At 44.9% G+C, this 18,526-nt stretch overlaps 1 protein-coding gene across 1 annotated transcript in view; it reads right to left on the minus strand.

Annotated features, from left to right (window-relative positions):
• The window catches only part of LOC149342872 (neuropeptide receptor 15-like), a 39,794-nt gene extending 23,319 nt beyond the window's left edge, over positions 1-16,475 (minus strand). Inside the window, exons 1-2 of the mRNA XM_089542250.1 lie at positions 16,351-16,475; positions 8,134-8,794 (exon numbers count right to left, since the gene is read on the minus strand). Of these exons, the coding sequence (XP_089398376.1) occupies positions 8,134-8,546 (413 nt within the window). The 5' untranslated portion in view covers positions 8,547-8,794; positions 16,351-16,475. The remainder of the gene's footprint in view (positions 1-8,133; positions 8,795-16,350) is intronic.
• Positions 16,476-18,526: the final 2,051 nt, after the last annotated feature.

The following is an 18,526-nucleotide window of genomic DNA, read 5'->3' on the forward strand; positions in this document are numbered from 1 at the left end:
TCTCTTTTCCTTTCTTGCGCTTGTGATATCGGGCGTAGGGCGGCTTCAACTTCGTTCAAATTTTTTTGCGATGCTAATATGCAAAGTTCGCACACAGGGGTCAAGTGCTTGTTGTATGCGGCCTAACAATGTAGTTATCAAGAAAAATAAAACCGAGTTGGCACAGAATAAACCAATGTCAAAGCAGTAGGATTAAATGACAGTAAAGTGAAACAAGCTATTTACAGGAGAAGAAGGAAGAAATGAGAATATAAATACTGTCCTTAATTTCCGAACAAGATCGGCTGCTTGTTCCACAAGGTGCAGTCTTCGAGTTCCCATTATGCTAGAAACAGTCTTTACAAGGGCTCCTGGAATACCTTACGAGGGATACTTTCCTTCCGCCTCTGATAGCACAGCCACAAGGCATCAGAAATGGCCTAAGCCTGAGCGTTGCGTATGAGCAAACGGCATCTCATATATCATTAACAAGACACCTGCCAGAACCGATGCGTTAAATAGATCTTCGCGTTAAGCCAGTCAACACGTCGTTGACAAAAACCAATGCCACAGAGTGCGAGGTTAGTTGAGTTGTTGGATTTGTTGAATACAGAGGGATGTAGAACGCCAAAAACTATTCGTATAGTGACCCTGTGTATGATAGGAACTGCGTCAGTGACGCCAGTATCAGAGAATGGTGCCGGAAATTTAGTGAAGGAACAACAAACTTTACAGTGCATGTGGGCCGAGACGATGCTTGTGGCAGAAGAAGAAATTCTGTATTGATCTGACAACGTCACAAGGTTCAAGGTTCAAGGTTTATTTTCAGTCAGGTGCATGGCTGAGGAGAAGGGAAAAAAAAGTCGCCATTGCTGCTTGACAAAGCTCCCAACCCCTATGTTGCTTCAGTAGCAGTTGGGTGGGGGGAAAAAAAGAAAGAAAAAAGCAGAAAAGAAAAGAAAGAAAACGAGACATTGCGCAGAAAATACAATGGCCAGCACTTTTGGCTCCTTGCAATACACAAACTATAGGGCCAGACGCTAACGAACTAATTACAAATGATTTGTATGAAAACAACATCAAATCATGCATGAAAACAAAAATATTTCGCAAACTACGCTGTACACACACGCAAAAACAACACACTCAAGAAACAGATTTCTTATGTAGTTCACCGCTACACAACGTAGCTCGCGAAGAAGAGTAGGTGAAGAGTTACTTTATTATCCTATGAGTTCCAAAAGTATCGAGGTCAGCCACATGCAGATTTATGACAAATGACCTTGGATACGCTAGTCTGAAACGAGAAACTGCAGGACACTGTCATGCCATGACATAAAACACAATAGACAGCATTGTTTTCAGGTAGTATTGGAAATCTGGTGCACTGCCACGACAGTTGACTCAACCGACATAGTTATGTGGGAGAGTAGGCTATATATGTAAAGTCTTTGTCAAAGGTTTAGAGCCCAGGGGGTTTGCTTCTAAGCCTCATAGTGGGACTGCTGCATCATTCGTGGAAATCCTACCCATTGGAGGAGGAATGACCAGAAATCTTCTTACCTTCAAGACCAACACTTTCCCTAACTTGTTCATCCTACACAAGATTAGCCCCACTCAATATCAGAATACATGCCCTTGGTGTGGAGCTTGCCCTACGCTCTACCACATATCGTGGGGATGCACAACGAAACCAAAACACTTAACTGTATCCAACCCGACATATGAGCAGTGGGAGGTGGCCCTGACCAGCGAGACCCTGGATCAGCAATTTAAGTTGGTTCAGCAAGTCCGTCAGTCATCTAAAGCCAGTGGCGCCTTGGACTAGGGGTGCCACCCAAGTTGCTCGAGCAACCTTCCTCATTTTAAATAAAAAGTTTTCTCTCTCTCTTACCTTCAGAAAATTTGGAGTGCTAGAGATGCATTACGAACCAGACAGTGCGTTTCAGAAGCAAACCACCTGGGCTCCAAACTTTTGACAAAGGCTGTACCTTCACACTGTAGGTAAACTTTTTTTGATATTCACCATTGTTTTCATTTCCAGCCTTTCCAGAACTTCTGAAAATACTCCCTCGTATTTCAAATTGTCGAGGACGCGTTGCGTTAGCCACCATTCCTTGGGGCCGGCCTCAAAAAACAAACAAATAAGATGATGACTGTGAATTTTTTTGGCGCAAGGGCATCTGATGCCAAAGAGTGTCATGAGAGAAGGTGTATTCACGTCCTCAAGGTGGAGTCAAGGGCCCATTTTTCAAGCATTTCATGCTAAAGAAGACGAGCAACAGGCGAGGGGAAAGCTTGCACCCATTGCATCACCGGTGGGTACCCGGCGGCACTGGGGATCGAACCCCGCACCTCCTGCATGCGACGCGGATGCTAAAACGACTAGGCCACCGCTGAGGTAAACAAACAAGACGTCCAACGATCAAACTCGCTTTAAATTGCACCTCCTCTACGGAAGAGTGGTAACATTATCCGACAATGACTTGATACCATATTTTCTCTCTTGTCCGTTGTTTACGAAACGCAGTCCTGAGATGCGCTTTTCGTCACCTAGTTTCTCAGTGCTTGCGCTACTCGAAACACAAATTTTCACAACTTTTAACAGCTTTAAGATGTATAGATTTGGGTACAATTTTCGCTAACGGTACATTTTCATACTAGGAGACGAAGCGTCATTTTGACCAGTCTCATTTCCTTGCACTGGTTACCGATATAGGACTGTTTTTTGTCGAGCGCAGAAATTTGGCTGCTTGGCTCATTCTCTCCAAGGCTTGCAGAACCTGAGAACAGGTCAGCCCTTTTATTGCGCTAACACTGTTCCGATGGGTACCAACCCCAAGCAAAATTGTTCATTGTCTCTTCGCCGCTGGCCTAGCACGATGTTGATGATGATGATGATGTCCTCAGGCTTCATCATCATCATCATCGTGCTAGGCCAACGGCGAACGAGCGTTCCGCGCTCCGTACCGCAGCACTGCCTGCTCATCTTCGTCTTCTAAGCTGCGCAAATCTGTGCTTTCGCACTGATTCGAATGTACTAAACATTCTGAGTAGGTTTTTCTCCACCCTTTGAATGCACATAAAAGCATCATATTCTATTAAAAAAAATCGGATTCGATTGAATTGTAGAAACATTTACTGAGCTCTAAAAAGTTCTTGTGGTTGTTAGCGCTTGTCGGTACTTCTCTCGAAGACCACTAGGCCCATCGATTCACAATACAAGCCATGGCTGGTACTGCACCTGACGACAGCGCCCAAAAGCGGTTGCGACTCAGCAGTACAACACAATGCATACCCAACCCCTATAAGCCAACCGTTGCCATACGCGTAGCAAATGATTCTTTCTAAGGAGCCGAGAAAGTAAAAAGTGCATCAATGAGGCTATGAGAGTGGCCTATGGTTGCAAGAAACGTTTTATCAATCCATCAACTGTTCCAATTTCCAGATATATTTGTTTCTTGTCAAACAGAAAGGCGACAATCAATACTTTCACGGTAATTCCAGTAAGTTTATCACCCTTTGATTTCCCTTAAATATGCCCAATGTGGAAACTGGAAAGGCCATAAACTGTACCGTTCGCAGCTTGTATATACGGGTCCCGTATACCTACATAAATCTTTATTTCAAAGATCCCTAGTTAGCTACAATAACATAAACCTGCCAAGGTAAAGATGTGCAATAATTAGAAAAACTGAAGAAAGTACTCCTCTTCTGTGTAGCAGCACTTAAAAGGGTCAGGATCGTTGCTGGTGGTGCTGACGCCTGAACTCCAGCATGCGTATAGGTTTTCCAACCGCGGTACGCAAGCACAGCCATGTTTTCTCCCGCTTTCGTGCCCCGCAATAAAGAGCAAGCTTCTCGGTCTTATTCTTGCCTTCCTTTCATATAAAAAATTGGCGAGGGCTTAGCTTTGGTTAAGCCTGGTAGGTTGCGAAAGCGAGCGCAGCGCCTCTAAAGAAGCGCCGCGTCTAAAGAAGGAACGCATTGCGCCGCGTCTACAGGTGGCGCGTAGCTACCGGCCGCCGCTGTGCGACGACTCGACTTGGTAGCCCATCTCTCACCCTGGTGGGACGTCACGCTATGACGTCACTACGCATGGCATGACGTCAGAGGTCATTCTAAATGTCACGCGTGGCTACCGGCCGCCGCTGCGCAACGACTCGACTTGGTAGCCCATCTCTCACCCTGGTATGACGTCAGAGGTCATTCTAAAGGTCAAACGTGGCTACCGGCTGCCGCTACGCGAAAGGCCGTTCATGAGCATAGTATTGCTTTCGCAATAAAAGCTTTTCTTTTGCCTCCACATGGGTTAGCCAATCCCTTAACGAACTTTCTGGTACATTCACCGCATCGACAACGTCAATGATTGAGTGGTTAGGGAGGGACTGCAGTAACAAGAAAATTCTACCCATTTCTTCTTGCCTCCCCCGAACTAGTGCGGCGTCTTCTCATCGCATGCGTGACTGGTGTTGACATCGCAGCTATAACATCATTTAACATAATATCAGTGCTATGAACTGCCGTAAACTGACTTAACGAGCGTTGCCTCTCAGAGCACCAGATTACATAATTATTTTACGAGCTGGCGGTGGCATGGAAGGCTTCTCAGGTATTGCACTGCTACCCCCCCCCCCCCCCCCCCCCGAATTAATCAGGCCAGCTCGACATTTCGGGATGGTGCATTAACATTTCCAGTTGCGTGGGAGCTGATATGACTTTCTTCTTCTTCATTATACTATTTTTCTCTCTTAACTTCGTTATGCTTCCTCAGTGCAGCTTAGCAAACTCAAACATCTCCTGCTTAAGCTCGTTTGCTTCTACGAACTTCATTTCCTTTCTACTTAAAAAGAGGGTGATACCCGCGAGGTATTCATTATGCAAGAGCTCTTATTACCTCTGAGAAACTGCAAAGGTGATCCAAGAAAACTCGCCAAATGAGGAGAAGCTTGTGGCGCCAAAACTGGAAACTGAGCGTAACAGCCAAGCTAGTGGAAATGAAATGGCGTCGTGCCTTGACTCACCTCAGACATAACCTCAGGGGTCCTCTGCTTCTAGTCGCAAGTTATAAGTTAATCAAGAATGTGAAACTTTTTTTCCCGCTTCCTTTTTTCTCGTGCACTCGCCATCTGTCCACATAATGACTGAGTGGCCATTACGGACTCCCGGGATGGCTCGAGGATGGCTGGATTTCAATGTGCTCTTTGCGAATACGGCTTTCGCCTCCAGGTTCTTGCGAGATGGCGTCAGACATGTCCCTGGGCTCATTAAGATGTCAGATTCTCAGCGCCCGCTCCCTCAGCACAGCGAGAATCGATGCATAGCCTCGACCGAAACTAATGTGATTCTCTCAGTGAAAGTGAACAGCGCGTAAAGCAACGAAGAAAAAATATTGGCCGCATAAATTTTGGATTAACTTGTAATTGCAACTAATCGCACTTCTAGAATGAAGACCGGTTTTGTTAGGCAATCACGAGCAAGAGTAGTACTCAAGTGATTTTCACTAAGTGCCGAATCAAGCGATAAGCTGGCGTGGTAGGGCAAATAATGTTCAATGACGGCAAATACCCACTCATGACATTCGAATAACTTCGTTATACACAACGTGTGGTACTTGTGCTGCTGCGTACGTTGAACCGGCTGTCGTATAATTGCACTCGCTGTGGTCTTCCGTCAGGGAAGTCAGTTTCGAAAGAAAGGCCGAAAGATTAGAAGAAAAAAATGGAAGAAAGGGAGGGGGGGGGAGGGAGAATCGAAGCATTAGCTTTCTGCCCCCTTAATGTCTCCTGCGCACGCGGAGCACTTCAGAATAAAAATAATGAGGTCATGAAATTTCTCTTCATATTATTATAATTCACCCAGGTCAACGTTGAACTTATATGGGTCAAGTCAAAAAGTAGGTGTAATGCGCTACAAAAGTTCTCTTTATATATCTTGGAAATCACCTTTTCCAGCCTGAACACAAGTACTGTACACTAGCGTGTTTCCCACGGAATCTTCCACAGCGACAAAGAAATACAAGGCAAACTTGTGCAATCGACGCAAAGGAAACAATTAAGCAATACACTCCAGGGCATTGCAGGAAGCATAAAACAACATCATGTCAAGAGATGGCGCGGATAGCACAAAGAGCACTCGAGCTGTATCACTGGATATTGTCTAGCACACACAGTATATTTTTATTCGAAAACGCGTAGCTTTTAAAGGCTGCCTCATTTGAATGTTAGCCACTTTAGATACTTTAAAAGAAAGTAGGTGACTTCGAAGCGCCGCTTTACGTCCCTAGTCGGCGCAATTTTTTTTTCAATTGATAATCAGCTAAGAATGGTCTCTAAAATACCTAAGAAGAAAATTTTCTCGCATCAGTCAAACACCTAGTTCTCTTGTAACGTCACGATTTTTTAGTTAGATCCTTATCCTGTAACAACCCAAAGCAGTGACTTAATGGTTGCAGCGTTCGACAGCTAATCACGAAATCGCTGATGCATCCCGTCCGCGGCGGCAGTACTTCGACCGAAGAGAATTACAAAACCGCCAATATAGCTTGCGATCTCAGCGTAAGTTAAAGAGCCCTATGTGGTGTAAATTATTCCGGTGTCCTCCATTGCGGCGTCCCTCATAGCCGATTTATTCCTTGGGGAAGTTAAGCCGCTTGATTTAAATCCTGCTACGGTAGCTTTGTGGCGTTCTATACTAATACAGAATGAGTCAATTCCTTTTTTTTTCCTTTCTTATTACAGTCTCAACCATAAAGCACAATCAGCTTTGAACAGAGGAAAGATTGGTAGAGTATTTAGCGATTTTTTTTTACGATGGTGACATTCCAACTCTAGAGACTCCTTCAAAACGCGGCGCGCTTAAATTTTCTTGCTGTAAGTACGATGGGTTCAGCATGATAATTTTACTTGGGGCCACGAAGTAAAGTTTACACAAATCGGGGTGTATGACTGTGTATGAGGGTGTGGAGACGCACTCATCCCCTGTGGTTCGCTTTCCCGCAATGCTCCCTCAACTCATTTTTGTGGTTAGCTTCTCCGCAATGCACCCTCCTTAGTTTCTTTCTTTCTTTCTTTCTTTCTTTCTTTCTTTCTTTCTTTCTTTCTTTCTTTCTTTATTTAAGACATTCCGTTACAGAAATGCCTTGGGGGACGCGACAAAAGGCAATAGACATGCCTGACGGGGCCGCGCCCCCCTTGGCTGCGGCGGAAACAACATAGCATAAGCACAATAATTACAAAGCAAAAGGAACAACAATACTGCATGATATGAAAGTGCATGAAAAAACACAAAAAAATACAGGTACATAAAAACAATAAGTTGGGTCAGTGGTACGGTGTTATGAAAAACAGTGATGTATGTGCGCACGTCTTCAATCATCACAGTGAAGGTAAAGATCCGGAGTGAAGGCGAACGAAGTTATCAACACAGCATGGTCTTTAGTTTTCATTTAAGAAAAAATCTCTAAGTGTTCTCCTCAGTCGTTGCACCTTGGTGGCAGTAAACAGTATCTCAGCTAATTCAGGGTGCGCATTGAGGAAATCTGGAATCAAATAACTTAGTTTTTGATCACCGTATGTTGTACGCGAACGGTGAAGTTGTGTTACTTTAACTAACATAGGGGAGGGCGCTCGCGTCGCAGCGACACGAGCGCCACGGATGGCGTGTTTGCTGCGCGCGCGCGGTGGAGAGACGTGCCTCTTCTTGGGGCCGGGGAAGCGCGCGGACGTTCACGCGAGCCGCTCCGCTCTTCGCCGGCTGTCGCGAATGGGGAGGAACGTTCACCCCGTATCACGTCCTGCCCGGCCTCGGAGTTTTCCTCTGCCGTACCGTGAGTGAGCATTCGCTTGTAACCGTGCTGGTGAGTCGGACGTCCTCGATTCCTCAATGTATTTTGTTGCTAGCTGGCATTATTGTTGTTGAAGCAATAAATGCCTTGTTTGTGTCAACCAGTGTGTCGTTCCTTTGTTCCCTCAGAGCAAGGCCCGCCGTGGTCGGCGTGCGCTCGGTAGCGTACGCAACCACGGGGTGGGGTCAGCGCGGTTTTGAACTGGGTCAGCCGCGGTTAAACGGGGAGAACGTATTTATCTCCCCAATTAAAACCCCACAAGGGAAAAAAAATAAACGACGAAGTTCTCCTCGCGAAACAGGACTCACCGCTCGACGCAGACGCTGACGAGGGTCATCACGGAAGCGTACAGGGCCATGACCTCAACGAAGCGCAGTGTTCGGCAAAGGCCCAAGCCCAGCTCCCAGCCGCGGTTACGGATGAACAGCACGATGTCCGGCACACACGCCAGCAGAATGGTCAGGTCGCTCACCGCCAGGTTCAGGATGAACAGGTTGGTCACCGAGCTGCGCATGTCGCGGTCCCCCAGCACGGCGCACACGACAAACGCGTTGCCCAGGACGCCCGAGACGCCAATGGCCGCGAACAGGGAGGCCAGCGTAGCGATGGTGGCGGCCGAGGCCACGGGCTCTTCAGCGGTCACAGCCACGCTGAGCAGAGAACCGTTGGTGCTGAGCGTCGGCGACAACACGCTCGGAAGCATGCTCTCCGTGGGGGACATGATGGCGGCTTGAGCAACGTCGATGCAGGGGCACGCACGGCGTCTAATCAGGGTTTCTTAAATCGCTGCGTCACCTGCTCTGTTCATCCCTTGAAACGGAAGCGGCATTCCTCGGTGTCAACTGAGCGGCTTCTAGAGTGAACGCTTAATCCAAAGTGATGGGCCACGACCAGAAGATGCTTGTGTGGGCAGAGCAGCGGCGGGCCTTGAAATCTAGCAGCAGGTAGCGGCGACAGCACCGTCTCCGCCTGCACAGTAGTAGAAGAGACTACTGTAAGTCACAATGCGATGTACTGAAGCAGTTACCATAAAGATGTCAGGTTCTATCTGGTGGAATAGAAGGCGTGGATGAGTAATTTATGCATGGCATGTTGCCACCAAAGTTCAGGGTGTGTACGTGATACATGGTATAGATTTCGTGGATGAGTGATTTTATGCATTGCATGTTGCCGCCAAAGCTCACAGTGTATGCGTGTTACATGGTATATATCTTGGATGTGACCTAGTCGCCCCTTCAAGCATATTTACCTGCACTTCCCTTAGAAAATTAGCAGTGTGACTTGTAGAGCTTTCACAGCAAGGGAAATTAGGAAAGATCGCATCCTCGAGAACGTTTAGCTAGCAAGTTCCAGCCAGTCTGCGAGACTCTCATTAATATCAACGACAGCTTTTCTCTGGTTTAGTCGTAATTCATATCCGTACAGTGCACATTGATCAGGCTTGTATCGAGAAAATGAAGTGCTTTCTGGTGTCCTTGATCTTACTACTGCTAAAACTGTCTGCCAAATGATAATTAATTACCATACAAGTCGAGTCTTTTTGTTTGCAATATTTCTTATAGTTAAAGTGCGATGGTAAACTAAACATACAAATACAGTATTTTTTTCAATAATTCTTATAGCGAAAGTGCGGTGGTAATCAATTATTAGAGATTAAAATGTGCCATTAGTATTCGAATTATGACCCGATATTCAGCGGAAAAAAATTTTTTACTTGTATCTTGAAGAAACTACGGGCTTGTTGCTGGAAATGAACACAACCAAAACGGTGAATCCAGATGATATCCCTAACTCAGTTGGGAAGAAAAGATGTAGACTGGTCGGTAAGGTATTTTGTTATAATCATTAAAAAAGTTATTTTCGTCTTTGACGGTGCCTGATGAGAGCAAATTAATTATAATCATGCAATTTATTAGGAATAGGTATGATCAAAAGGCTTTATACTACCGACCCATCCCCCTAACATCGATATCTTTAAGCTCTTAGACCATATAATTTTATGCACGCCCGACCATTTTTATCTGTTACCTTTTCAAGGTTTTCCTACATCACCCCGCTGTCAGAAACAGTGTATGATTTCTGCGACATAACTGATAGAGAGAACGGACTGACATAATTGTCTGCGATTTCAAGGAAGCCATCAACTTCGTTAATCACAGGAATATAAATCTGTCTTGAGAAATGACCCTAGTGTTAAGTCGACTGAAGCCTTCGCAGTGAGCTGCCAGCAGATTGTAGATATCTAAGGGAAAAATTCCAACATACCACGTGTTAAGTCAGGGGTACCACAAGGCGCACTGCTGCTCTTGCTGTCAGCGTTCCTATGTTTGATCTATATAAATTATCGTGTATTCGAACCGACAATCAGAACGAAATATTTGAAGTCGATTGTGCTTTTCATAGTGAAGTTAGATCAGTCAGACATAAAATTATGCCAAATGAATTTTTGTCTAAAATTAATATCTGGTGTGATACGAGGAAAATGTCGATAACCCTGCATAAATACGTCTGCATGACTATATCCCATGAGCATTAGTACTTGAGAACAAACTGGGATGCAACGAGCCGCCGCAGTGGCTTGGGGTTATAGTGCTCGGCTGCTGACCCGAAAGACGCGGGTTCGATACTATCATTGGCGGTCGCATTTCGATGGCGGCGAAATACAAGAGGCCCGTGTACTGAGCGATGATAGTGGATGCTAAAGAACCCCAGGTGGTCCAGATTATCCGGAGCCCTCTACTACAGCGTCCCTCATAGCTCAGTCGTTTTGGGACGTTAAATCCAATAAACCAAACTAAACACTGGGAGTCAACGTATTTATCCGAGTACAAGTATTCTGGTCCTATTGTTTAATCAAACAATGGGCCGAAAGTCTCATTTCGTAAACCTAGTTGGCAACGACAGCAAAATTTAAGACTTCATAAGTCGAACGCTAAAGTTGTCTTGTAGCGAGAAAAAAAAAAGCTGCTTAAAGATCCTCCTGGGCCCAATGTTTGAGTACGCCGGTGAAGTACGAGGTCCAAACGTTCAGTATTTCGTAACAGAATTAAAAGTGCGAACATGGATATTCCAAATTACCCTGTCTCCTTTACCCCCCCCCCCCCCCCCTCTGTCGTTTCCGCAAACAGGATTCAGTTTTCCCGCTGGATACCAAAGCAAACTTTCCCTCCAAATAAATAAAGCTAGAACGGAACCGACTAAACTTTTTCTACTCCACGAGGAATAACCTAGTTCTCAATGACAAGGAACAGTTTATAAAAGAATCCGTTTTCCGAATAAGACGTAATAAGAATCCCAATCATGTTGAAGAGGGAAGGTTTTCTGAAAACTGCATGAGATATTCCATCCTCGTTCTAACAGCCCGAGACTGGAATAAGCCAAATCTTTTCTACTCCACGAAGAATAACCTAGTTCTCAACGACGAAGAACTGTTTATAAAAGAATACATTTCCCGAATGAGACGTAATAAGAATCCCAGGCATGTCGAGCAGGGAAAGCTTTCTATAAACTGCATGAAATATTCATTCTTCGATCTAACAGAGCGAGATTGCAATAAGCTACCCAATCATGTTCTTTGTGCAAACAGCCGGGAGGAATTATTTTCTCAGTGATTTAAATATTGTATTAGCACCTGACATCTGTTATTCTTGTAATGCTTCCCTTTCTTTTGAAGGACTGCATTGTAGATATAATTTTCTGGGAGAACACTGTTGTCGCATGTATACGAGGTCTGTTAGAAAAGTATCCGACTTTATTTTTTTTTTTTTTGCGAACACCTGATGGATATGAAACAAGCGCGCTTGCATCAGCCGGCCTTGAACCTTCGGGCGCATGCACAAATTTTTTCCCGCCTGCCGATAGCGTCAGTTGCTGGGACGCAGCGTTTGAGTGAGGCAGTGCGCAGTGCTCTCGTCGGTTTTTTATTGCAAGGAAACTGGCGGAGCGACAGGAGCAGCGCTACTTGGGCGACAGCCGAGTGGAAACCATTCGGAATATTCAGACGGTTTTCGGTGACGACGCTATTAGCAGCACACATATTAAGCAGTGGCACAATTGGTTTAAAGACGGCCACACATCGATGGAGAGCGAACCAGGCTCCGATCGGCCATCAACATGCCGAAATGACCAGGTCATTGCCGCAGTGAACGCTGTGGTGATGCGGGACCGTCGTGAGACTATGCGAGAAATTGCGGAAGAGGTGGACATCAGCAGTTTCTCTGTAACATTCTATTATCAGCGAATACTTGGCCATGGAGAGAGTTGCGGCGAAATTTGTGCCGAAGCAGCTCACAGTGAAGCAAAAACAGCTTCGTGTTGAAGTCTCACAGTACATGCTGGATTCCACAAACAGTGACCGCGACTTCATCAACACCATAACCCCTGGTGACGAGTCTTGGGTGCACGGGTACGACCCGGAAACCAAATCTCAGTCGTCACAGTGGAAGCATTCCATGTCACCAAGACCAAAGAAGGCCCGCCAAGTGCGCAGCAATGTGAAAGTGATACTGACTGCTTTCTTTGACTCCCTCTGAGTGGCACACCACGAGTACGCACCCCACAGGGCCAAACAATGACCAAAGAGTACTACAGGCATGTCCTCCGTCTCCTACGTGGTGCTGTGCGGCGCAAGAGACCGAAGTTGAGGTCAACAGGAAAGTGGCGCATCCATCACGACAATGCTTCTGCACATTCCTCGCGTTTCATTCAGACTTTTTTGGCGAAAAACTAGACTCAAGTAGTTCAACAGACTCCTTACTCTCATGATATGGCCCCGTGCAACTTCTGGCTGTTTCGCAAAATCAAGAGGATATTGAAAGGAGCGTGATTTAAGATAAGACAGGACATTATGACTGCAACAACAGCTGAGCTAAACTCCATTCCGAAAGTGGTCTTTTCGGAATACTTCCAACAACGGCAGCACCGCGGGGAGAGGTCTGTGGAATCACAAGGAGACTACTTTGAAGGTGATTAGGTTTCCAACGCTCCAGTTATGCCAGTTTTTTTTCTTCTGCCAAAGGTCGGATACTTTTCTAACAGACCTCGTACTTGTAACTAATTCGCTGCTTTCTTAGTGGTCTCTAGGACTGGTAGCGTGTGAACTAGATTAATATTCTAATAATTTAACCCGGGTAAGAGAAAATCATCGCTTCTTGCTTGATACTGTACCAGCTGCGGCTGGCCCCATAAGGCTGTAGAAAAGGTAATTAGATATGTGTGGTTTAGCGCCCCGATGCAACAGGTGGGGTTTTTTAGGGGACGCCGTGGTGGAGGGCTTCGTTAGTTTCATCCTCCCGGGTTTCTTTAATCTGCAATGGCATCGAACAGTGTATGGGCACTTTTGCATTTCGCTTCCACCGAAATACAGCCGCCATGCCTGTGACTTTGTCCCGCGACTTCGCTTAGCAGCCGAACGTTACGAGCACTAAGCCACGCCGGTAAGGGAAAGCTTAGAATGATCTTCCCTAGGCATTCTTCCTGCTTTCTATCGTAACACAGTAAGCCTAAAGAAAAATTTTTTTGGAGTTGGAGTTTTAATCATGTTATTTGCAAACTGTGAGTAAACGGCATATGTTCATGGGTTGTGTGCTTTAGCCGTAATGGTTAGCATGTGTGCAATGTGGATTGTGCAGTGTATTTTGTTGGCGGTGCATGAAGGGCATGTTATTTACCTTAAGATCTCGTATCTGTTTGCCTGCATGAGAGTGTTAGTTGTGCAATTTTTTTGTGAATAAGTGTTTGGTTTATTTGTATGAAATAGATTTAAGAGACGTGTGATCATTTGTTTTTCATGTTTAGTTTGTGGTCTCGAGTTCGTGCGTGCCATCATCCGCCTCACTGTTTCTTATTCTTTTGTATGGATCCGGTACTAGCCTTTGCCTATGGATCCGCTCAGCTATATGTATTCATGATATACCGGTTATGACAATAAATAAAATAAATAAATAATATAGAAAAGCTCTCAAAACATGCCTATTATTGGCTACCCCAAGTTATCCCACGAGGCAAGTCACCGAAAAAAAAATTAATATCACTAGTATTAGTTCTAACAATTCTAAAGACAACAGTAAAAACACATTAATGTTGAAAAATACGACCCAGTCTAATTATTAACTATTAGAACACATCAAAGAGATATATCAAAGAGCACAGCTAGTATTTGTTGGAAAGTACAAAACAGCCTAATTATTAACTTTTAGAACACAGCAGTCAAATAGACATACATATTTGGAATAACACTGTCGTTATTTCAAGAGCACAGCTGTTATTAGACCTCAACCGTCAAATGAGAATGAATTAACGCGGCCATAAAACTTCTAGACGTTATCTGAGGACGTTTCTAAAATAAACGCTATTTTACTCTGTACGGACTGTCTGAAATTGCAAGAATTATTCAACAACTTGTCTGCTATTAATCAACGTTTAAGAATTACATGCCTTCGTCACTAAGCCCCTAAAAAAAAGCATAGACCTCAGTTGGAGGAAACTATGACTCAACGTAGCGAATAACTGTAAATTGTCTGCTTGGTTGACTGTGACTAAAAAATTCCTGCTTGAACAAGACAAAGACGCAAGAAATAACAACAAAGCAACATAGACGGCGCTCATTTTCATCGCTCTCTCAACGGTGGCTCAGCAGTGGTCATGTAGACTGAGCACCCACTTCACATGTGGGAGGTGCAGGGTTCGATTCCCAGTGCCCGCTTTCCCTCAGGTGCACGCTTTCCACTAGACTGCTGTTTGGCTCTCTCTTGGGCAAAATGCTAGGAAAGAAGTTATTAGACCTAGCTTTGTGCATAAGCGAAATTGTCAGACATGACACTCTTTTAACAAGGTGCCCTTACACTATCAAAAAAAAAAAGCAATCACCCCATATGTTATTTTACGCGCACCTTTTATGCCTGCGCTCTGTAACGCGCAGCGGACTTCAATTTCAGTAACGCAATTATTAGCCCGAGGCGGAACATTTTAGACCAAACTGCCTGTTCAACCCTGATTGTGCAAAACGAGCTTAAATGAGACAAAGTCATGGCATCTAAGTGCGCCAGAGAGACACTGTAGGATCCCGTGGATGTTTTGAGCCCACATGTAGGAGTCTCATAGACAAATACGATCACAAAAATACACGGCAAAGTAAATACATATGTAAATAAAATGAGACCGTGGAGCGAAGTTTCATTTTTTTCCTTCCTTTCTTTTATCGATCTCCGTCGGCAGCACGCCTTCGCACCGCGTTCATTAATTTTTTGGTCGTACTGCTTGTGAGAATGTTCGGAGGCACAGAATTTTAGCCAACCAGCCGGCTAATTAAAGATATTTATTATTCTGAGCTCCAAGGACACCGAGGACACAGTATAAAAGGAAACAATTCCCGAAAACAGCTCCAGGCTATATAAAAAACAAAGCTCTCGTCTGAGCTTCATTGAACATTTTGTCTTAATTAAACTGCATTTCCAAAAAGTAACTGTATAAAAGATTGACTTGGGTGGAAAATACATAAACAAGGAAGCCGTCCGCAAATTATGCGCCTTCTCGTTTAATGGTATTACCTCGTTTGTGGCGAAAATTCACGGAAATAGTTGTCCGCATTGAAATAGACTACCCCACGCATTGTACAACTGGGCATAGTGCGTAGTGATTCCGTGAGATTCTGCGAAAAAAGAGACTACCAATGGCCATGCCAGTACCTCAGAGATGATTAATAAAAAAAAACAATGCAAGTTTGCATAGCGTCTTTATAAGCTCCATAAGAACAAACTAAAATTATCTAATTTGCCATTTCGAGCTGAATCACTACTTTTTCTTCTATGAAATTTGTTACTAAAGGTATCCTCTTGCACGACCAGAATTTGATCCCGATAATAGATTTTTTTGTTATGGCGCAATAGCATCTCCGGCCAAAGAGAAATAGAGACCTTAATGAATAAAGTAGAGATCCGGCCAAAGGGCTCCTAACAATTGCTCGATGGCCAGACTAGGTCTACATGACCGGTGATTTTTCGGTTTAAGTACGCAGTTCATATAGCTGATGCTGTAAACGTTCAAGGTAAAGATACTGGGATAGATTTTTCTTTTTCGAAATAAGAAATGCTTCTAAAAAAACTACTTCACGGCCAGCGAAACCGTAAGCACAGAAAGAAATTCTGTATAATTATGTGAGTGCACTTCTCTTTCTCAAAGGCCGTGAAAATGCTGACATGATGTCAAATTTCTGAGCGTTGAACCCTACTTGCAATCTTCTCAATTTCCTTTAAGATTTCTGCTTAAGACTTCCATGCTTATTAAGCTAGAATACGTCAGTTATGCACACTAATATGCACGTTAACATATCTACATGCCTATCGGCAAAACTATTATCGTGCAAGGTAACTCAAGACTCTGAGGATTAGAGGCGCGTGCTACGCGCATGACATGTTCCTGCCATCAGATGTCTGTCCGAACAAAGTAACGTTCTCATTAGGAATGAGAAGTTCCATAAAAATCCACACCTCGCAACTTCCCTCATATTTCATTGCAAAAGCTCTTACCTGCAATGCCGCGTTCTGTGGAAGCGTCCAACTCGCACCTTTCCACCATGCTTCGCGCACAAGTTTTTACCGGACGAATTGAAGTTTCATCGACGACGATTTCTTTCACTAACCGCTATTCCTCGTGGAGCAGAACAAACACTACGCATTAGATTAGAGAAATCCCAAACGTGTTTCTCTGAATTCATAAAATAAAAATATATATACAAGTGAAAACTTTTGTCTGCCTCAAAGCCACCGGTGGGAGCGCACTTGTCGCCTCGTCGCTCGCCGCGCACTGTCTGAGGGGTCGCTGAGACCCGCTCTCGGGTCGCCGTCGCACTGAGCCGGCGCACTTCGGTGTTCGCGCCCAATGTTCGTGCCCCGCGGTTTCTCTTCTGGAGTCGCTGCGCTCGCTGGGGGAGGAGGATGGCGCCCCAGCTCTCGCAATCCCTTTCTCTTTCTCTCCCTGTTGGGGAAGCCATCCCCTCCACACTCGCCGCTTCGCCTACCGCTCTCCCTCCCTCCCTGTCCTTTTTTACTCTTTCAGTCTTTCTCCGTGCAATCGTGGCCGCCCACAAAACTCTCGCCCGTAGTCTTGTCTGACGCGTGTGATGACGCGCCCTTGCTCCCACGGCGCTGCTCCTCCACACCCGTTCCCTGTTACCTGTCCCATCACCGTGTCTTTGATGAGTCGTTGTTGTTGTTGTGCTGTTGTTGTTGTTGTCGCTCTTGTTATTGTTGTTTTTGTGTCCTCACCGCGAAGGATAAATGGCCGACTCCCACGCGCTTCCGGACCACTCGCTCTAAAAAGAAACGGCAGAAAGGTTACTCATCACCGATAACTGTGCCGAGAAAGAAAAAGAGCCCTGAGATATAAAGCTGTTTCCACAAAGCACTTATTTCTTTTGTTTTCTGTGCCTAGATTTCATGGCATCGACACTTCTTCTTTTATCCTACCTTTCATTCTTAGAGTACAAGCATTCATAGAAGAACGGCTCCTGTCGTTAGTATTGGCGCTATATTTATAGGTAGATGTCGTTTCGAAATGATATACCACGAAATAAGCTTGCGTGTCTGAATGTGTGGGTCACTGCGCGCATACGGACTTCACAGAATTCCATCATGCACTTTCAAATCGTCTCCCCTCAGCGCCGCATCGAACACGGTTGCTTAACATGATTTTGCTCGATTTTAGTTTTTTTCTTGCTTAACGTAGTGCCAATAATCCAGACATTTACTATAATACTTCATTTCTTTTCCCCGATACTTCCCAGCTGCGTGAGGAGCAGTGAACAGCAGTACAAAACGTAGCAAGCAATAATATCGTACATAATTTACGCACAGTGCGCAAGGAACTTGGTTACATTTTTCAGGGAATAAATGCATTCGGGGGCTGTCTCGACAGAGTATCGTACACGCAGCTTCGTGTTAGCACTGAAAAGCATACCTCGATGAAGTTCAAGATTTAGACCTGAAGTTCAGCAACAACACCATAACCCAAACCCATGACTTAGTAAGCCTATACTGCATGCATGACAACGTTGGTAGGCTGCTAGGTAATCCATGCTATGCAGGTGAGGATGGAACACGTAAAGGACGGAGCAGAAAACAGCCATGTTCGAATGCATTGGCTTCTAACATGGCTGTCAACGAGCATGCATTTCTGAAGCAGTTGCGCACCGCGTTCTGCTTTTGCAACTGCCAATTTTTCCCAGTATAAATCTACGAGCAGCAGATTAACTAATAATCGCCTCAAGCATATTTGTATATTAAGCTTATGTAGCAGTACTACTAACTAGGAGGGGCTGCGTTTTGCCCTAGAACAACGGTTAAAGAAAACAAATCTTAATGTAACTGTACTGCCGCTTAGCTTTGTACTGTTTATTTGTTAACGCGCAAAATAGCCGACAGGCGGCTTTATCACTTAGTTTCTGGCGATAGATGCTACCAGAATTATCGGGAGTATTTGTAGACGCGCGCAATGCGTTCTACATTGTTCGAGATTGTCGTAGGCGATTACTGTCTTACCTCGAAAGTTCTTCGTCAGCTTTAAATTGAGCGAGGCAAGGAACGTCGGTTATTACGTTCCTCGACGACCCCCTAGCGCATTTGTTGTTGTTGCCACCGCAGCCGAGCCTTTCACTGCCTTCACTACTGCTAGACTGCCGTCATCTCTAGGTGATAGTGTCGCAGT

Source organism: Amblyomma mixtum, chromosome 5 (genome assembly GCF_055824585.1).
Source record: "Amblyomma mixtum isolate Tamu chromosome 5, ASM5582458v1, whole genome shotgun sequence".
Taxonomy (NCBI): domain Eukaryota; kingdom Metazoa; phylum Arthropoda; class Arachnida; order Ixodida; family Ixodidae; genus Amblyomma; species Amblyomma mixtum.